This window comes from Panthera leo, chromosome B4, assembly GCF_018350215.1.
Source record: "Panthera leo isolate Ple1 chromosome B4, P.leo_Ple1_pat1.1, whole genome shotgun sequence".
NCBI classification, from domain to species: domain Eukaryota; kingdom Metazoa; phylum Chordata; class Mammalia; order Carnivora; family Felidae; genus Panthera; species Panthera leo.
In genome coordinates, this window is record NC_056685.1 from 131,268,202 (window position 1) to 131,284,399 (window position 16,198).

The window sequence follows — 16,198 nt, forward strand, 5'->3', positions numbered from 1 at the left end:
CTCTGGGTAGGACAGAGGAGCTTATACCAAACTAGCCCGCCTGCCGAAAACAAATAGAAAACCAGGACTTAATGCAAATGAGTACAGGAAAGTGTTGGAGGGAGCCCAAGGCCGACAAGAATACAGGCCAAGGTTGTAGAGAAGAGGAAAGCCCACTGAGGTATGCCCCACATTTTTACTCAGGGCACTCTGGGACCTGTGATGCAGGATATAAAGGATACAAAGGCTGGGAGGCAGCCAGACGCTGCCAGAATTCCCGCTTAGGATGGGCAAAGAGAAGCCAGTATTCAGAGTTTTCCAAGAAGGCCAGAACTTGAGGGAATTACAGGGAAGTAAGCCCAAAATTCTGCAAGCAATTTTCCCTCCTAAGCTAGGCGGAGCAAGATGTCAAGAAACCACAGTGTCACCGGGGTGGCTCAGTCAGTTGAAGATCCAACTTCAGCTCAGGTCATAATCTCACAGTTCACGAATTCGAGCCCTCGCATAGGGCTTGCGGCTGTCGGCACAGAGCTGGCTTTGGATCCTCCGTCCCCCTCTCTTTCTGCCCCTTCACTGCTCATGCTCTCTCTCTTTCTCTCTCTCTCTCTCAAAAATAAATAAACATTTAAAAAAAGAAGAGAAAGAAGAAAGAAACCAAACGGAAAACAGCAGCAGAGAGGTTACAGAGCCAAGCAGAAACTGTGGCAGTTTTTCAGTAGTTCGAAAACAGAGATTGAAGTTCGAGGCCTACCAGGTGGAAGGAGCCTGGGGAAACCAAGGCCTTCAGCTGAGGCCTCAGAGCTTCTAGGCCCTGAGAGTAGACATTATGACCTAGGAATCAGTTCCAGGTAGATAATGAATCTACTTACAAAGGGCAAAATAATAAAGCTTCGGGAAGATACTACAGAACTACAGAAAAATATCCTCAACCCCTCATGGTAGAGAAGAACTTTCCTATACAGTACATGAAAGCAAACAATAAAAGAGATCAGAGACTCTGACTTCCTTGAGACTAAGAATTCTGTCTTGTCAACAGATAGCATTAAGAAAGTGCAAGGGTTGGGGCACCTGGGCGGCTCAGTTGGTTAAGCGTCTGACTTCAGCTCAGGTCATGATCTCACTCATGGCTCGGTCCATGAGTTCGAGCCCCATGTCGGGCTCTGTGCTGACAACTCAGAGCCTGGAGCCTGCTTCGGATTCTGTGTCTCCCTCTCTCTCTGCCCATCCCCCACTCACGCTCTGTCTCTCTGTCTCTCAAAAACAAATAAATGTTAAAAATTTAAAAGGCTAGGCGTCCGACTTCAGCTCAGGCCATGATCTCACGGTTCCTGAGTTAGAGCCCTGCAACAGGCTCTGCGCTAACAGCTCAGAGCCTGGAACCTGCCTCGGATTCTGTGTCTCCCTCTCTCTCTCTCTGCCCCTCCCCTAGTTGTGCTCTCTCTCTAAAATAAACAAATAAACATTAAAAACAAAAAGAAGAAGAAAGTACAAGGGGAAGCCATGAGGGGAATGGCTGCAACACACATAACCAACAAAAGGTGTGCGTTTGAATATAGATGCTAAAACTGTAAGAAAAAGAACTTTATTTTTTAAGTGTTCAAGAGCATGGGGCAGGTACTTCACTGAAGGGAGAGTGCCAAATGGTTCATCACCTTATCCAAAGGTGCTCAAACTCGTACGTAACCAGGCAAAGGCAAATGAAAGCCACAACGAGACACTACTACACATCCAACAGAATAATTTTTTTTTAAGTTGTCAACACTATACATCAGAAGTAACAGGAATCTCTTTCACCGCTGACGGGAAACCAGATGGGCATTATCCACTGAAGCTCAGGATGTGTATGGCCTCAGCTCGGGAGCTGATTCCACTCCCCGATAGATGCCCACCACAAATGCACACATATACACGCCAAGAAAACCAGAAGCAGCCCAAATTCCCACCAACACACAAATGAGTAAGTGAGCCGTGATGTAGTTAACACAGCAGAATTGTACTGCACAGAAGCCGGACCCAGTTCCATGCAAAAACATGTGGAAATCTCACTAACCAAATGCTGCGCAAACAAGGCAGGCACAGAAGCAATAACCAGTAAGTTGGGTTAATGGTTACCCTTAGGGGGGCAAGGGAGCAAAAGGGGGGCTTCCGGGGTGCTGCAATGTTCTATCTTTTGACATGGGTGCTGGTTACAGAGGTATTTGTGATCATTGAGCTGCCCGTGCTTTTCCATGTGTGGTGTATTTCACTATTTTTAACAAGTTTAAAGAGGGAGAACAGGAGGAGGGAATTGGGGACGGCTGAATAGAGGCAGTGCCTGAGGGGAAATGAAGTCAAGAATGAAATTTTTTTTAAAAAAGGAACAAAGAAGGAACGGCACATTTGTAGAGCAATGGAAAAAACCTGGTCAAGAGGGGAAATTACCCAGGAGAGAGGAAAGAATTGCTGAAGTGGTGTCCTGAGGTGGATGAGGGGATGTTGACCTTGACGGGGACCGGCCTCTGCAGTGACAACAGGGAAGGCCCAGAATGCTGGAGCAGGTGTGGGCAGACAGGGTGGAGGCACAACCGGCTGCAGGTGAGCATGAAGGGGGTGGGGAGGGAAGGAGGTGGAGGACAGGGTCAGACATACCCGCCGGCCCTTTGGGGTGAGGGCAATCAGCAGGGAGGGGAGCTCCTCAGGCCACGGTGGAGAACTGGAATTAACCAGCATTAGGGTTTTGCCAAGCAAATATGACAAAGAAAGAGAAGCAAGGAAGAAGTGAGGGTATGCAAGGTGTGATCATAATGACAGTTTCAGCAGGGCAGGAAGTGAAGTCCATGAAGGGGACGGGGACCCTAGCAGGGTGACACCTCGGTCTGTGTCTGCAGGGGAGAACTTGGCATTGAGAGGACTAGGGAGAAGAAGCGGGAAAGACAGGAGCAAGGGTGGCACGTGGGGGGCTTGTATTTGCAGAAGAGCCGCCGTTACTGGTGATGACAAGATCCAGGGAATGGCCATGTGGGCTGAGGGAGGTCTGGCACCAAGAGCCGTGGGTGTAAGAGGGGGCGCCCTGCAAATTTCACAGTCACCGAGCATCAAAACAGGTAGTGATGGTGACAGGGCACTCTGGGCCAGGGGCACATGTCCCCAAGGGTGTGGGGAACCCCGGGACGGAGTGTGGATAGTACAGGATGATGATTTCAAGGCTGGGGGGGCAAGGGGCACCCTGTCCCTCCTCCAGGCCCAGTAGGGGAAAGACCAGGAGAGAAAACTCTTGAGGCTTTCAAGGGAGAGCCAGCCTTGGGTTAGGGCCAGGGGTGCAAGATTCAGAGAGAAGACTGAACACCGAGAGGGCTCGTGGGGCTGTCTTTTCCCTCTCTTCTGGAACTGAGCCCCCAGACAAAAACCACCTGGCATCAGCTCTGGGAAGCCTCAGCCTTGGCTGCGAGTGAGCTGTAGATGTGCCTCAGGGGCTCCGTGAACTTCAGGAAATCGCATGCCATGCATTTGGGGGGTGGGGGGGGTGGGGGGGGGGGGGGGTGGAGAGGTCCCCTGGGACTTTCAAGGGCGTCCTAGACCAAAACATGGGCAAGAACCATTAGGCTAGAGTGGTATCTAACTCTCCAGTTTCAAAGCTGAGCACGAGCCCTTCGGCACGGAGGAGAAACTCTCTGCACGTGATGTGCCTCTCTCTGCAGAGCCCTCTCTCAGCGCCTCCTCCAGGTGAAATCTTCCTCCTCCCCCTTTTAGGCCCATCTCTCCCCCAACTGCCCCCGAGAGGCCTTTTCCAACCCCTCCTGTTAAAATTTTTTTTTTAACGTTTATTTATTTTTGAGACAGAGAGAGAGACAGAGCATGAACGGGGGACGGGCAGAGAGAGAGGGAGACACAGAATGGGAAGCAGGCTCCAGGCTCTGGGCCATCAGCCCAGAGCCCGACGCGGGGCTCGAACTCACGGACCGCGAGATCGTGACCTGAGCCGAAGTCGGACGCTTCACCGACTGAGCCACCCAGGCGCCCCTAACCCCTCCTGTCAAAGACACATCTACCTTCAGTGGACGCGGGGGCAGCCACACTCGCGACAAATACTCCTCACGCACCTGAGTGCCTGCCTGGCACTACCACGGGCATTAGGGGAGATGACTCTGAGCCAGGCGCTGTCCCTCGGGACCTCTGCGGTCTGCTGGGGAGACACAGGTGCAAACAGACACATAGCGATCCCAGGCAAGAGGGGTGGACAGAAGTATGGACAGTGCCGAGGGAGAAGAGAGTGGGGGAGGACCCGCCCACAGAACAGGGAGCCAAGGGTCGGGCAAATGGGGTGGGGAAGAGCGGCGGCAGTGAGGACAGAGAAGGAAGGGGCAAAGGGGGAGGTCTGTTTGGGGAACGTAAGAGCTTTCCTCGTTCCTATTGTAACATATTTCCCGCTGCACGCTGGGTACGGATCTACCTTTTCTTGCTACTGTGTGAGCTCCTGAAGGTGTGCTGTGTTCAGCTCTGCTCAGAGAGGGTGGGCTGTGGGCTGGATGAATAGGGAGGGAGCAAGCCAGGATACAGGCCACTCAGCTTGTCTGAGGTCCCAGTGTTGGGGGGAGGGGGGGGCTGCCTCGAAGATCAGTCCCCTTTCAAGAAGCAAAGATCACATGTCACAAGCAAGGGGCAGGAGTAGGTGATGCATTCCCAGCAGGAACGTAAGTCTGGATGTTATCAGGATGCGCACGCAACGCTCCCAGAGACCACCAGAAGAGCCAGGGCTCTGGACCAGACGTCAGGCCCGGGGTGCCCAGGACGGGCCCAGGCGAGCGGAGTCCCACCCAGCTCTCCCGTACTGCACGGTGGCCCGGCGGGGGGAGGGGAAGGAAGACCTGGGTCCCGGAGCCAGAATGCTGGGTCTGGACCCCAGCTCTACGACTGACCAGCTATGTGACTTGGGCAAGTCACTGAAATTCCTTCGGGGGGGGGGGCGCGTTTCCTCCTTTTGTAAGACGGGGTCAGTAATACCCCCACCTCCTGGGACTGTTTGTGAGGATACAGTGAGTTACTATTTAGACCTCAGTGCCTCACACATAGCGGATACTGTTACTGTTGTCGTCACCCTCTGCACCAGCCAGCGCCTGATCTCTCCACCCGGTCCGGTCCGGTGGGTCCTTACCTACAGGATCCAGAAAAGCCCGATTCCTTGCCCCATCCTGAAGGTGTGTAGCTGCAGGACAGGAAGCCCTCTACCCGGAGCCTGAGGCTGGAGGCAGCCCCTCCCTGGCTACCTGTAACGGGGCTGTGTGCCGTGGGGCAGTTCGGAGCCCTTTGGGCGAGCAAAGGCGGGGGAGGCCTTTCAAAGGCAGGACGTCAGCACCCCGGAGAAGTCTAGAACACCACACCTTCCTTCTACGAACTGCAGGGGATTGGGAGCAGCGGGGGAGACCCCGCGATGACTACCTCTAGGAGAACCCCTGGGCTCTGGCCCCCACACCCCCCCCACCCCCCAGGCCTCGGCATGGCCATTTCTGCACCTCTTCATAACCTCCACCCTGCTTCCCAGCTCACCTCCCCGACTGCCCTGAATCCGACAGTCCCCAGTCCCGGACAGAGGGCATGGCGCACAGCGAGCCCTCCGTAAATACTGCCGAAGCTGCGTGAATACACGGTGCTCATCTCGCAAGGCCGGGTGCTGGGGACTGTACTGGGCTGAACAAGACACACACGGCTGCTCCCCCTCACGGGCTCTGTGGTCCACCAGGAAGGCAGTCTACTGAGCGCAGGGATGGGGTGCTATGGGGCCACACAGCAGCAGCCCCTGCTCTAGCCTGAAGGTCAGGGAAGGGCAAGCAGAAGTGAGGCAGGCCAAGAAAAGGAAAGCATTCTAGGCCGACGGAAGAGTCTGGGCGAAAGCCAGGAGCACAGGGTGGCAAGAGGTGAGACCAGAGGGAGGAGCAAGGCTTGACCACGCTGGTCCTTTCAAGCCAGGCTAAGCAGCTGATGAGTTAAGGAAATAGGGAGTTCTTGAAGAGTGAAGCAGGGAAGGGAGGGATCAGATTTGTGTTCTGGAAAGCTCTGCTCTGACAGCAGCTTGGAAGAGGATGGGAGGAGAGCCAGAGGCTGGGGGGCGGGGGGTGCAGCTGGAGTCTGTGTGTACAATGACCACGGCCTGGAAAGAGAGGCGGCAGCAAAATGGAGAAAAACAGAGCCCCGGATTTTGGATTGGCACGCGGCTGGAATACAAGGCTTGGCTTCCCAGCCTCCCTTGTGGTTAGCTGTGGCCACGTGACCACCACGTCCGGGCCAAAGGGATTCAGGTGAAAGGCTTCTGTGCAACTTCCGGGAAGCCCCTAAGAAGGAGAGCGTGCCTTTTCTCACCCTGTGCTTCATTTTTCTGCCGACTGGGAAGACGGCCGTGATGGCCCACCTGGGACCAGGTGGTGACCTAGAAAATGAAGGCCACCCACGGCAGAACAAGACAGCAAGAGCCCGGGCCCCTGGGGTCTCTGCAGAGCAGAGCTGTCTGCCGTGGCTGTCACTTGGGAGAAATCACTCAGGCCAAACCTAAGCATGACTGATGGAGAAGCAGCGGCAGACTCAACATGTGCTTGGGAGGGGCACCCGACAGAACTCAGTCGTGACCCGGATCTGGGGGTGACAGAGCCCGAGGAACCGAGGATCACTCCTGGGTTTCTGGATTGCACAACCACGCAGATGGATGGTGATGCCACCTGCTGAGACAGAAACGCCTGGGTGGGAGCAGGGCAGAAGAAGAGGAGGAAGAGTCCAGAGCCAGGTGAGGGAGGTCAGGGATTCTGAGAGGAGACACGCTTGGCTCGAAACCACACCCGACGCTCCCTATTCCGTCTAAAGGCTTGGAAAAACACAACGGCGCAGGAAGAGAAAAGGCTTAGGAACCAGAGGACACAGGTTCCGTTTCCTCACTGCTTCCCGTGCAACCTTGAATGACTCCCTTATCTTCCCGAGCCTCAGTTTTCCTACCCATAAAATGGGATACTGCCTTCCTTGCTTCCTTCTAAAGGTCGCTGGAGGATGTGCTCATGTACCATATGTGAACGTAGTATAAAGTGGCCCCCTAATTAAAGGTAGTAAATAAACATGTAGTTGGGGCGCCTGGGTGGCTCAGTCGGTTAAGCATCCGACTTCGGCGCAGGTCATGAACTCACAGTTCATGAGTTCGAGCCCCGCGTCGGGCTCTGTGCCGACAGCTCGGAGCCTGGAGCCTGCTTCCGATTCTGTGTCTCCCTCTCTCTGCCCCTCCCCTGCTTGTAAATAAATTATTTGTTAAACAAATCAATAAACATTAAAAATAAAATACATGAAAAAAATAAACATGTAGTTAATAAGCTGCTGGCAAAGGGCTGAACCCCCTGGATGGAAGTGTGCCCACAGTGGGGCTCGAGCTTGCTGAGTCTGATCTGGAACCCTGTCAAAGGACATTTGTAGTGGACAGGACCTGGGTGATGGGGGAGGCCGGTAGAGCTCCCAGGGCTGGGTGCCCCAAAAGCAAAGCTGAGTGGTGCTCCAAAGAGGGGACCCGCCGCCTGCTCAGCTGTGCGTTCCCCACCGGCCGCCCTCAGCTGCGGGCCTGGGGAGGAGTTCTGGAGCCACGGGAAGCCTGCCTGCCCTGTCCTGACCAAGGCCAGCAGGATGGCCATCCGCTCAGGCCCATCTGTGCCCGGCGTGTGGACTAGCTCTGCTGTTTAAAACTGGTGTCCCCACTGGCTGCTGAGCTGTGTTCTTTGCCCACCGTGGGGGCCTCTGCCTCAGTTTCTCTGTAGAGCCAGGCTTGGCTTCTCCCCTGATAGGCCGCCTCCACTTTCCTCCTGTTGGCTGGACACTGACCCCCCAGCTCACCGCTGAGATCCTGCTGGCACGCCTCCTCGATCGGAACGGCCCCGGAGGCTCCCTCCGGCCTCACTTCTCACCAAAGCCTCGCACGCACCGGGGATCCGACCCGGCCTGTCAGCCTGCAGGCGCCCCCCACCTCCACGCCTCTGCACGTCTGGGATGACCTTATCCACTCTCCTCTGCCGGGCACGTTCCTACGCATTCTAGGCTCGGGGTAGCCCATCGGGAAGCGATCACCTCCCGCGTCCCCACTGTCCGCCCCTGCCACGGCTCTCCGCACGTGGCTGTTACGGTGCCTGGCTGTGCACGTGGCCTCCCCCGAAGACTGCACATTCCGTAAGGACACGAAGCGTGTCTCACAGCGCCAGCTGGGCCTGGCCCAGGGCCTGGGACTCCCGAGCCACTGGAGACGCCCGGTGTGTGGTGAAGGGGTGGACGGTGGGCCGGCCAGACGGATGAACGGATGGAAAAAGGCCCACCAGCACTAGCCCAGTGCCAATCCGCCAGGCTCCTCTGGACCCTGCGTTTCGGGTGCTCGGCCGCTTCTCCACCCCTGCGCCACTCGGCTCTGCAGCTGGCTCAGTTCTCTTGGCCCTGTCCTGGCTTCCCGCCCTTTCCTTCCAGCCCACGGGAGACCCAGCATGCCCTGAAAAGTGAGCGCTGTCCACTCCTTACACATTCTCCCGCACCTTGGCCGGCCCCTACAAGGACAGTCACGCCTTTAAAGATCCAGGGGCTACAGGTGATCCCTCGATCTGACCCGATCTGACCCTTCTCGGCTTTCCTGTCCCTCCTCCTTCCCTCCCGCAGCATGGGTCCAGCCTGGAGGCAGGACGAAGCCTAGGCTTCTATCCCCACACCCCTGCTGCAGGGCCCCTGACAGGCCAGAAGGTACAGAGACTAGGAGGTGCCCCCCCTCCCCCCCCCCACTCCAGAGCCCTCAGATGTTAGGCCCAAAGAAGCTGCTTTTCGCCCAAGGGACCTCCGGTGCGAGGAGTCAAAGGAAAGAGGTGCGTGTGGGAGCCCGTCGTCACCCACCGGAATCCGTTCTGTGAGTTCCTGGGGTTGACCAGGATGCAGTCCCATGTGCGGTTGGGAAAGTTCTGGAACAGAACCAGCTGCCCTTCCTCCCGAATCCGGCCACTCGAGACGTAGTCCGCCACAGCCACCTCCTTCACCCGGAACGGGTTCGAGAACAAGTTGGTGACGCTATTGAGGGTGTTGACCAGGCGCCCAAAGAACTGCATCTTCCGCGGGGCAGGTGGGGAGGCCCTGCCACCTGCCCCTTCGGTCTGGAAGAAAACGGGGTCTCTGGTCAGCTGGGCTCGGTCTCCCATGCCCACCTCACCAAGGGTAGCAGTTTCCTGCACGGGCTCCCAGATCTCTCCCCACCAGTGCTGCTGGTTCTGGGCCTGGAGGGACCTGGAAAGGAGGGAGAGAAAGAGAAATGACACTGGGTAGGGGGTAAGAAGGCCGGATGGGAAGCTGCCACCACTCCCAGGGGACCAGACCCCTCCTGCTTCCTGACCAGTTTCCCCAACGGAGCCTCAGCTTCCTCGTCTGTAGCGTGGAGCCGTGTCACTCAACGAGACGGCAGACAAAGGGGCGCCTGGGTGGCTCAGTCGGTTAAGTGTCCGACTCTTGATCTCGGCTCGGGTCATGATCTCACAGTGCGCGAGTTCGAGCCCCACGTCGGGCTCTGCGCTGACAGCATGGAGTCGGCTTGGGATTCTCCCTCTCTCTTTCTCCCTCTCTCTCTCAAAATAAATAACTTAAAAAAAGAAGATGGCAGATATGAATACACATAGACGATACTGCTCTGTCCAGATGGAGGGGTTCTTGCTACCTGAGGTTCAGAGTCAGGATTTTAGCATTGAGAAAGCTTGCCATGAGTCATTTCAATTCTGCAAACGAAGCCAGTGTCCCGTCTCTACAAGAAGCCGCAAGGGGACCAGGATCGTCCCACACTCCATCGGGGGGGTTTTGTCTCCAATTTTTGGTGCCTGCTACCACCGGCTTCCCAAGTGCCTCGGCAATGAACGTGAACGTCAAGACTTAGACGCCACAAACGTGTGTTTGGATGGAAACACATTCACGTGTCAGGTTCAAAGGGTCACGGTTTCTGCCGTGGAAACTGTTCCCAGTTGGGATGACAGAATCAGACGTCCCACTGTTGCCTAGGCTCCCAGAAAGCATGCTGCATTCCTGAGGCAGGGCCACCAAAGCTGGGTGACATTTAGCTACAGGCTGCCCTCTGGCTCCGGGTCGGGAAGTCGCCTGCCAGAAGAACAGACATAGAGGACAGAGAATGGGAGTGTGGGCACCCCGGGGGAGGGTGGACATGTGGATGGACCCTGGCCACACTCTGGCCCAGCTCTTGAGGAGAGGATCGAGCATGTGGATAAAAAGAACAAGAAGCCTATGGAAGAACCACCTAGGAAGGGAACAAGCGTCAATGACGATAATTACATCAGGGGACGTTTACTGAGCCCTGACTGACTGGGCAACAGGCCCTGGGCCAAGCATCTTACGTGACTGTCTCGTTCCATTCTGAGAAAACCACACGAGGCAGGGTGCTGGAGCAAAACTGTGTTCAAATCCTTACCAGCTGTGTGTCCTCGGGCAAGTCACTTAACCTCTCTGTGTCTCAGTGTCCTTATGTGCACCGTGAGGACCGTAACGGTGCCCAGTAACAGAACCTGCAGACAGCGAACGTTCAATAAACACTATTAGTCCTCTTTACTCCGATCGCCCTCCCTCTGACAGATAAGGAAACTGAGGCACGGAGACCGTGCTTGCCGAGTTTTGAAAGTGCTCTACAGCTGTGCAGCACCCTTCCTCTTGTGATCGGTAATAAGATGTGGCGGGAGCAGGCTGTGAGCCTCAGTGTCCCCTTTAAAGTGAGGCCAGTGCTCACCTCTCGTGTGCTCTGAGGTTAAATGAAAACTTCCTTAAGAATGTTTAGACCTGTGCCAAGGTCCTCCTTTCTCCTGCCCTTGGGAACGGAAAGGACAGAGGTGCTGGGGGGGGGGGGGCCTGCGCCCCTCCCCATAGCCAGAGGAGACGGGAGGGACCCCAAAAGACGGCATGGGAAATTGTCCCTGGAAAAGACGCCCCCGAGACAGAAGGCGTGGCACACGCATCAGTGTGCGAGGCAACAATGTTTGTTTTCACCCAGAAACGGAAGTAACTTCTACACCCAACGTCACAGGAATTGTAAATTCCGCCGTGTTTACTCCAGAGAGCCCCTGGAGTCACGAGAGACAGTCATGGTGACCGTTACAGCTCAGGAAGCACGCGGTGGCGTTACAGGCTCCGTGGCGTCGAGTCCTCGACGCTCCCTGTGCTGTTTATGAACCGCAAACTCGACCGCAAGGCCCCTGCCTCTCCGCGCAGCCTCTCCCGGTCGGTCCCACCCACTGGGCTCCAAACCTCACAAGGTTCCAGAAAGCAGGGCTGTCTCGCACCGCCTTGCCTGTCCATTGTTGAGCTGTCTATCTGCTATGTCCTTCCTCTCCTTGATCCTCCTGCCTGACACCACACCAGCCGGACCAAACACTCATGTGCCTCTCTGTGCTCTCTGGCCCTGGGCCAAGAACTTGACATATACTCATCTTTAATCTGTACCACCACCCTATGAAATTGTTACCATTACCATCCTCGTCGTACCTATGAGAAAATCAAGGAACAGAGAGGTAAAGCAACGGGCCCAAGGTCACACAGCTAGTGGGTGAAGGAACAAGGGTTAGAGCCAGACAGGCTGGCTCTAGAGAGAGTCTGAGCTTCTTAAGGACAGGTGCTTGGTCGTTTCACCAACGTGCACTCACCCCTGGCACAGGCGTGGCCCACAGCAAGCCTGTTAAAACGTAATTTAACTGAATAAAAATTATGCAACAACCACGACGGAAGTGATAGAAAAATACCAAAATACTAAGGGGAGATGAGGATATCGGGTTTATGGGCCATTTTTTCCCCCTTTTTCCTATTTGTCAAATGGAATGGAAAAGGATTTTGTGTGTGTGATGATTCTATTTTTTTTAAAGAAAACAGGAGTGCGGGCTGAGCCCCTGGGGCCCACAGCTGGGGAAATGGGGGCCCACGGGGGTCAGGACCGGCTTAGAAAATCAACACAGGGGCGCCTGGGTGGCTCAGTCGGTTGAGCGTCCGACTTTGGCTCAGGTCATGATCTCACAGCTCGTGAGTTCGAGCCCCGCGTCGGGCTCTGCGCGGACAGCTCAGAGCCTGGAGCCTGCTTTGGATGCTGTGTCTCCCTCTCTCTCTGCCCCTCCCCTACTCGTGCTCTGTCTCTCCCTCTCTCTCAAAAATAAATAAACATTTTTTTAAAAAAAGAAAAAAGAAAAGCAGCACAGAGGCTTCCCAGAGAGCAGGCGGGTGGCACCAGGAGAGGGGCTCAGAGGCAGTGGGTACAGTCCAGAGCACCAGCGCCCATGAGCCCACTGGAGGTTGAGGGGAGGGTCACCACGGGCGACCAGCTGGATGGAAAAGCAGACATCCGGCCCCAGAGGAGAAGACGCCTTCCTCAGGGTCCTGGGGCTGGTGGCCGGGCTGCCTCCCACATGCTGACGACAGCCTGGCCACAGAAAGGACAGGTCTGGCCATCGCCCGGAGGCTTCCAGGGTGGGCGTGAGGGTGAAATGACACAATGGAGGGAAAGCGTCCCAGACGCTGGCCGACCGTGGGCACACAAACAGGGGCCATTGTTATCACAAGGTAGAAGAAAGGAAATGAAACCCCTGGGCCACATCCTGGAACAATCATAACAGACCAGCCCGGAAAGCAGCAAGTGAGAAGCAGACAGAGCGCATGCCTGTGCTTCCCTCTTGCCTCGCTTCTGCGCTCTCCCTCCCATCCTGCCCCTGACCTTGGAGCCCACGTTGTTTCCAGCGAGGCTGCAGGGGGGAGCACGCGGCTGCAGCGGGAGCACGCGGGGCTGGGGAGCAGGCTGCCATGGGAACAGCGCCCCCCCCCCAGCCCCCTCACCTCTGCCTTCCTCCCCGCTCTGGCTTCTCACAGCTACTTGCCCTTGACCTCCCTCCCCAGATCATCAACACTCGCTTTCATCTGCTGATACCCGGTCTCTACGGCTCCTCACCTGGGCTTGCTCCCTGCACGTAGGTGGTGGCGCAGGGGACACCAAGGTCATCTGACAGGGACTGTCCGCTCCTGGGCACCTAAGGCTTTGAGCAGCTCTCAGGTGCCACAGGCAGAAGAGCAGGAGCTTTTGTGGTGAGGGGGACGCTGCCAGTCCCGCCTCTGTACTCCTGCGATTTCCGGGCGTCCACTACATCATCCCTTCAGTGAGGCCGGATTTTTCTGGCCTCTTCTCCTTATTTTTGCTGACCCATCCCCCTGTCAAAGGCCCAGCCCGCCTGCTTGGCTTCTTCAGGGAAGACTCAGAAAGTCTTCTTCTGCTGGGTGAGGCGCCCCTAGGGGAGACGACCTGTCAGGCAGGAAGGACGCGTCCTAGTGTCCCCATTTTAGAGATAAAGTAACTGAGGCCCGGGGAGGCCTCAGACTGTGGGTGTGGGAAAGGCAAGTTCAAGGGGGACATACCGATGTCCACCAAAAAACAAAACAAAACAAAACAAAAGAACCAGTACTGGGGTCACAGGCAGATTGGAACCAACGGGGGGCGTCTCTGGTGAGTTTCCCGGAAGCGGCCGGCTGGGTTCATAAAATGAGCAGCCCCGGGGGGACCCAAGCCCAGTCTCTGTCCCCTGGTGGGGGGTGGGGGGAGAAGAGTCAGGAAAGGAGGACTGCACGACGTGATTCTTGAGCTGAACTTTGCAGTGGGGTCCCGGGTGAAAGGCCACCCCACAGACGGAGCACAAGAGAACCTGTGGGAAGATAGGGAGACGGCCCGTATGACGTGTCCGGGGACGAGCACCTTCACGGGGCCTGGGCGGCGTGGATGGGCACCACGGGCACTGCTGGGATCAACATGAAGACTGGTCGCCATGGAGCCACTCTGCCGGCATCTAATTTAAAGCGGGGGACGCCTGGGGGGGGGGCGGGGGAGGGCTCAGTGGGTTGAGCCTCCGACTCTTGGTTTCGACTCGGGTCACCATCTCACGGTTTGGGAGTTTGAGCCCCACGTCAGGCTCCCCGCGGTCAGCGCAGAGCCTGCTTGGGATTCTCTCTCCCTCTCTCTGCCCCTACCCTGCTCGCTCTCTTCTCTCTAAATTAATTAATTAGCTTGCAGACGACACAGCTCAAGAAGTGCCATGAGGAACGGGGAGCACGTGGGCTGGTTACAGCGGTGGTTGTGGAGAACTCCGTCCCCAAATGTCTGGTTCCACCTCTGCCGGGAAGTCCCCGAGGGACCGCAGGCAGGGGTCAAGCAAGGGAGGAAGTGCAAAGCCGCCAGGTCCTGGGCCCCGTCCCCCGTCCTCCTCCTTGGGACGGTTCTCTCTTTCAGAGACAGGGGTGGCCCCGCGTTTTCAAACTGTCTACCTGTCCTACCTGGATCGTCCTCTCCCTGCCCCCGCTGCCCCCTGTGGAGACTCAGGGTGCCACACAGGTCCCCCCTGCCACACTCCCAGCCTGCACTATATCCTTTCGGTGCCCGTGCGACACGAAAGCCAGGTCGGCCTGTCCAGCCCTACAGCCCCTCTGTGCCTACCGCAGGATGCAGATCGGATGCCCCCACCTGCCCACAGACTTCCCACCACCTTCCAGAGGCAGCCCAAGCTCCGGGCCAGGGAGGCAAGCGCCCACAGGAGCTGGCCGAGCCCACCTCCTGCACCCCTCCTCCAGCTGCACCTGAGACCTCCTGGAACATGCCCCCCCCCCAGGCCTCCCCGCACCTGCACACACACCCCTGCCTAGACTGTGTTCCCCTGCTTTCCTCCTCTGCCTCATGGTACGCTCGCACCGTCAGACAAACGAAAAAACCCTCCGCGTCCTTCAAGAACCGGCTCACAGGACTCCGCATCTAAAAGTCATACCCTAGGCCTCCCCTACTCTCAGCCCTGCGGGCACCCTCACACAGCCCAGCGGCTCCCCCAAAGGAGCCTTTCTCCCGTGATGATGATGGTGCATCTGTTGGCTTGGGTCGCTCCCCTCTATTTTTTTACCCAAGCACATGGCACGCTGCTCCCAATGAACAGTGGATATTTAATACATGTTTTGGGGCGCCTGGGTGGCTCAGTCGGCTGGGCGTCCGACTTCGGCTCAGGTCACGATCTCGCGGGCTGTGAGTTCGAGCCCCCGCGTCAGGCTCTGTGCTGATGGCTCGGGGCCCGGAGCCTGCTTCGGATTCTGTGTCTCCCTCTCTCTCTGCCCCTCCCCTGCTCATACTCTGTCTCTCTCTCCCTCTCTCTCAAAAATAAATAAACATTAAAAATTTTTTTTTAATAAAAAACAAATAAGCGTTTGGCGAATGAGAACAAATGAGCGAGTGCCACCGGAAGGCCACGGGGCCGGCACCTTCGAGGCACCCTCCCCTCCTCTCTTACTCCCTTGCGGGTGGTAACAGGCCACACACCCCCATCCCCCACCCACTGCCCAGCACATCGCCACCGTGGAAACCTCGGGAGAACCTTTATGGGGCACCTGCTGGGCTTCCCGAGTGGCACCGAGCTTTGGTCTGGAAAGCCTGGCTTTATACACCTGAAGCTGAGCTCATTCCGAGTCTAAGCAGGGGACCTCTTTAAGCCCTCTGCTTCCTTCTGGACGAAGCCCAGCCAGAGGCCCAGGACAGCTGCCCGGGAGAGGTGCGTGACAGGATCCCACAGGCAGCCGGGCCAGGAAGCTGACCTCACAGGCCTGGCCTCGTGGGGGATCCTAGGAGCACACACAGGACCGCTCGAGTTGTAAATCAGGCTTCCCGAGCCCCGGCTGCTTAGGACAGGATGTCCCATGATTGGAACAATTGGCACGGGCCAGCGATCCCTCCTGTGCGGCTGATGTGTCCCCCCGGTCCACTGCCCGGGCAGGGTGGTCAGGGCACCGAGCCCAGGCCGAGCACCGCCTTCCTTCCTTCGGCCCCGCCGGCCGCACCTCTCAGCACGTGAGCGCACCGCCTCATGAGGCCCTCTCACGAGACCACCCCACTTTATGGCTGGCAAACATGTCCCACCCCTGTTGGCTGTCCCAAAGCCCACAAACACCCGTGAAGGAAGGAAGGTGCGGGTGCTGTCCCTGTCTGGCACACAGGGAAACCGAGGCCCAGAGAAAAGAAGTGGGAGGTACTGCCTGGTGGCTGGACTCATGGCTTCTTCTCCTTGTATTTAATTTTTTTAATTTTAAAGTAGGCTTCACGCCCCAGGCGGAGCCCAACACGGGGCTTGAGCTCACGACCCTGAGATCCACACCCGAGCTGAGATCAAGAGTCAGAAGCTTAACCGCCTGAGCCACCCAGGCGGGGGGC

At 56.9% G+C, this 16,198-nt stretch overlaps 1 protein-coding gene across 5 annotated transcripts in view; it reads right to left on the reverse strand.

The window, feature by feature from the left end:
• PLA2G6 (phospholipase A2 group VI) overlaps window positions 1-16,198 on the reverse strand; it is a 59,740-nt gene that overhangs the window by 39,499 nt on the left and 4,043 nt on the right. For 2 of the 5 annotated variants that reach the window (XM_042947786.1, XM_042947787.1), the window contains one exon: window positions 8,845-9,098. In XM_042947786.1, the coding sequence (XP_042803720.1) occupies window positions 8,845-9,053 (209 nt within the window). In that variant the 5' untranslated portion in view covers window positions 9,054-9,098. Of the gene's footprint in view, window positions 1-8,844; window positions 9,099-9,198; window positions 9,229-12,919; window positions 13,397-16,198 lie in introns of those variants that run through there. The other 3 variants (XM_042947788.1, XM_042947784.1, XM_042947785.1) reach the window with 3 other exon arrangements.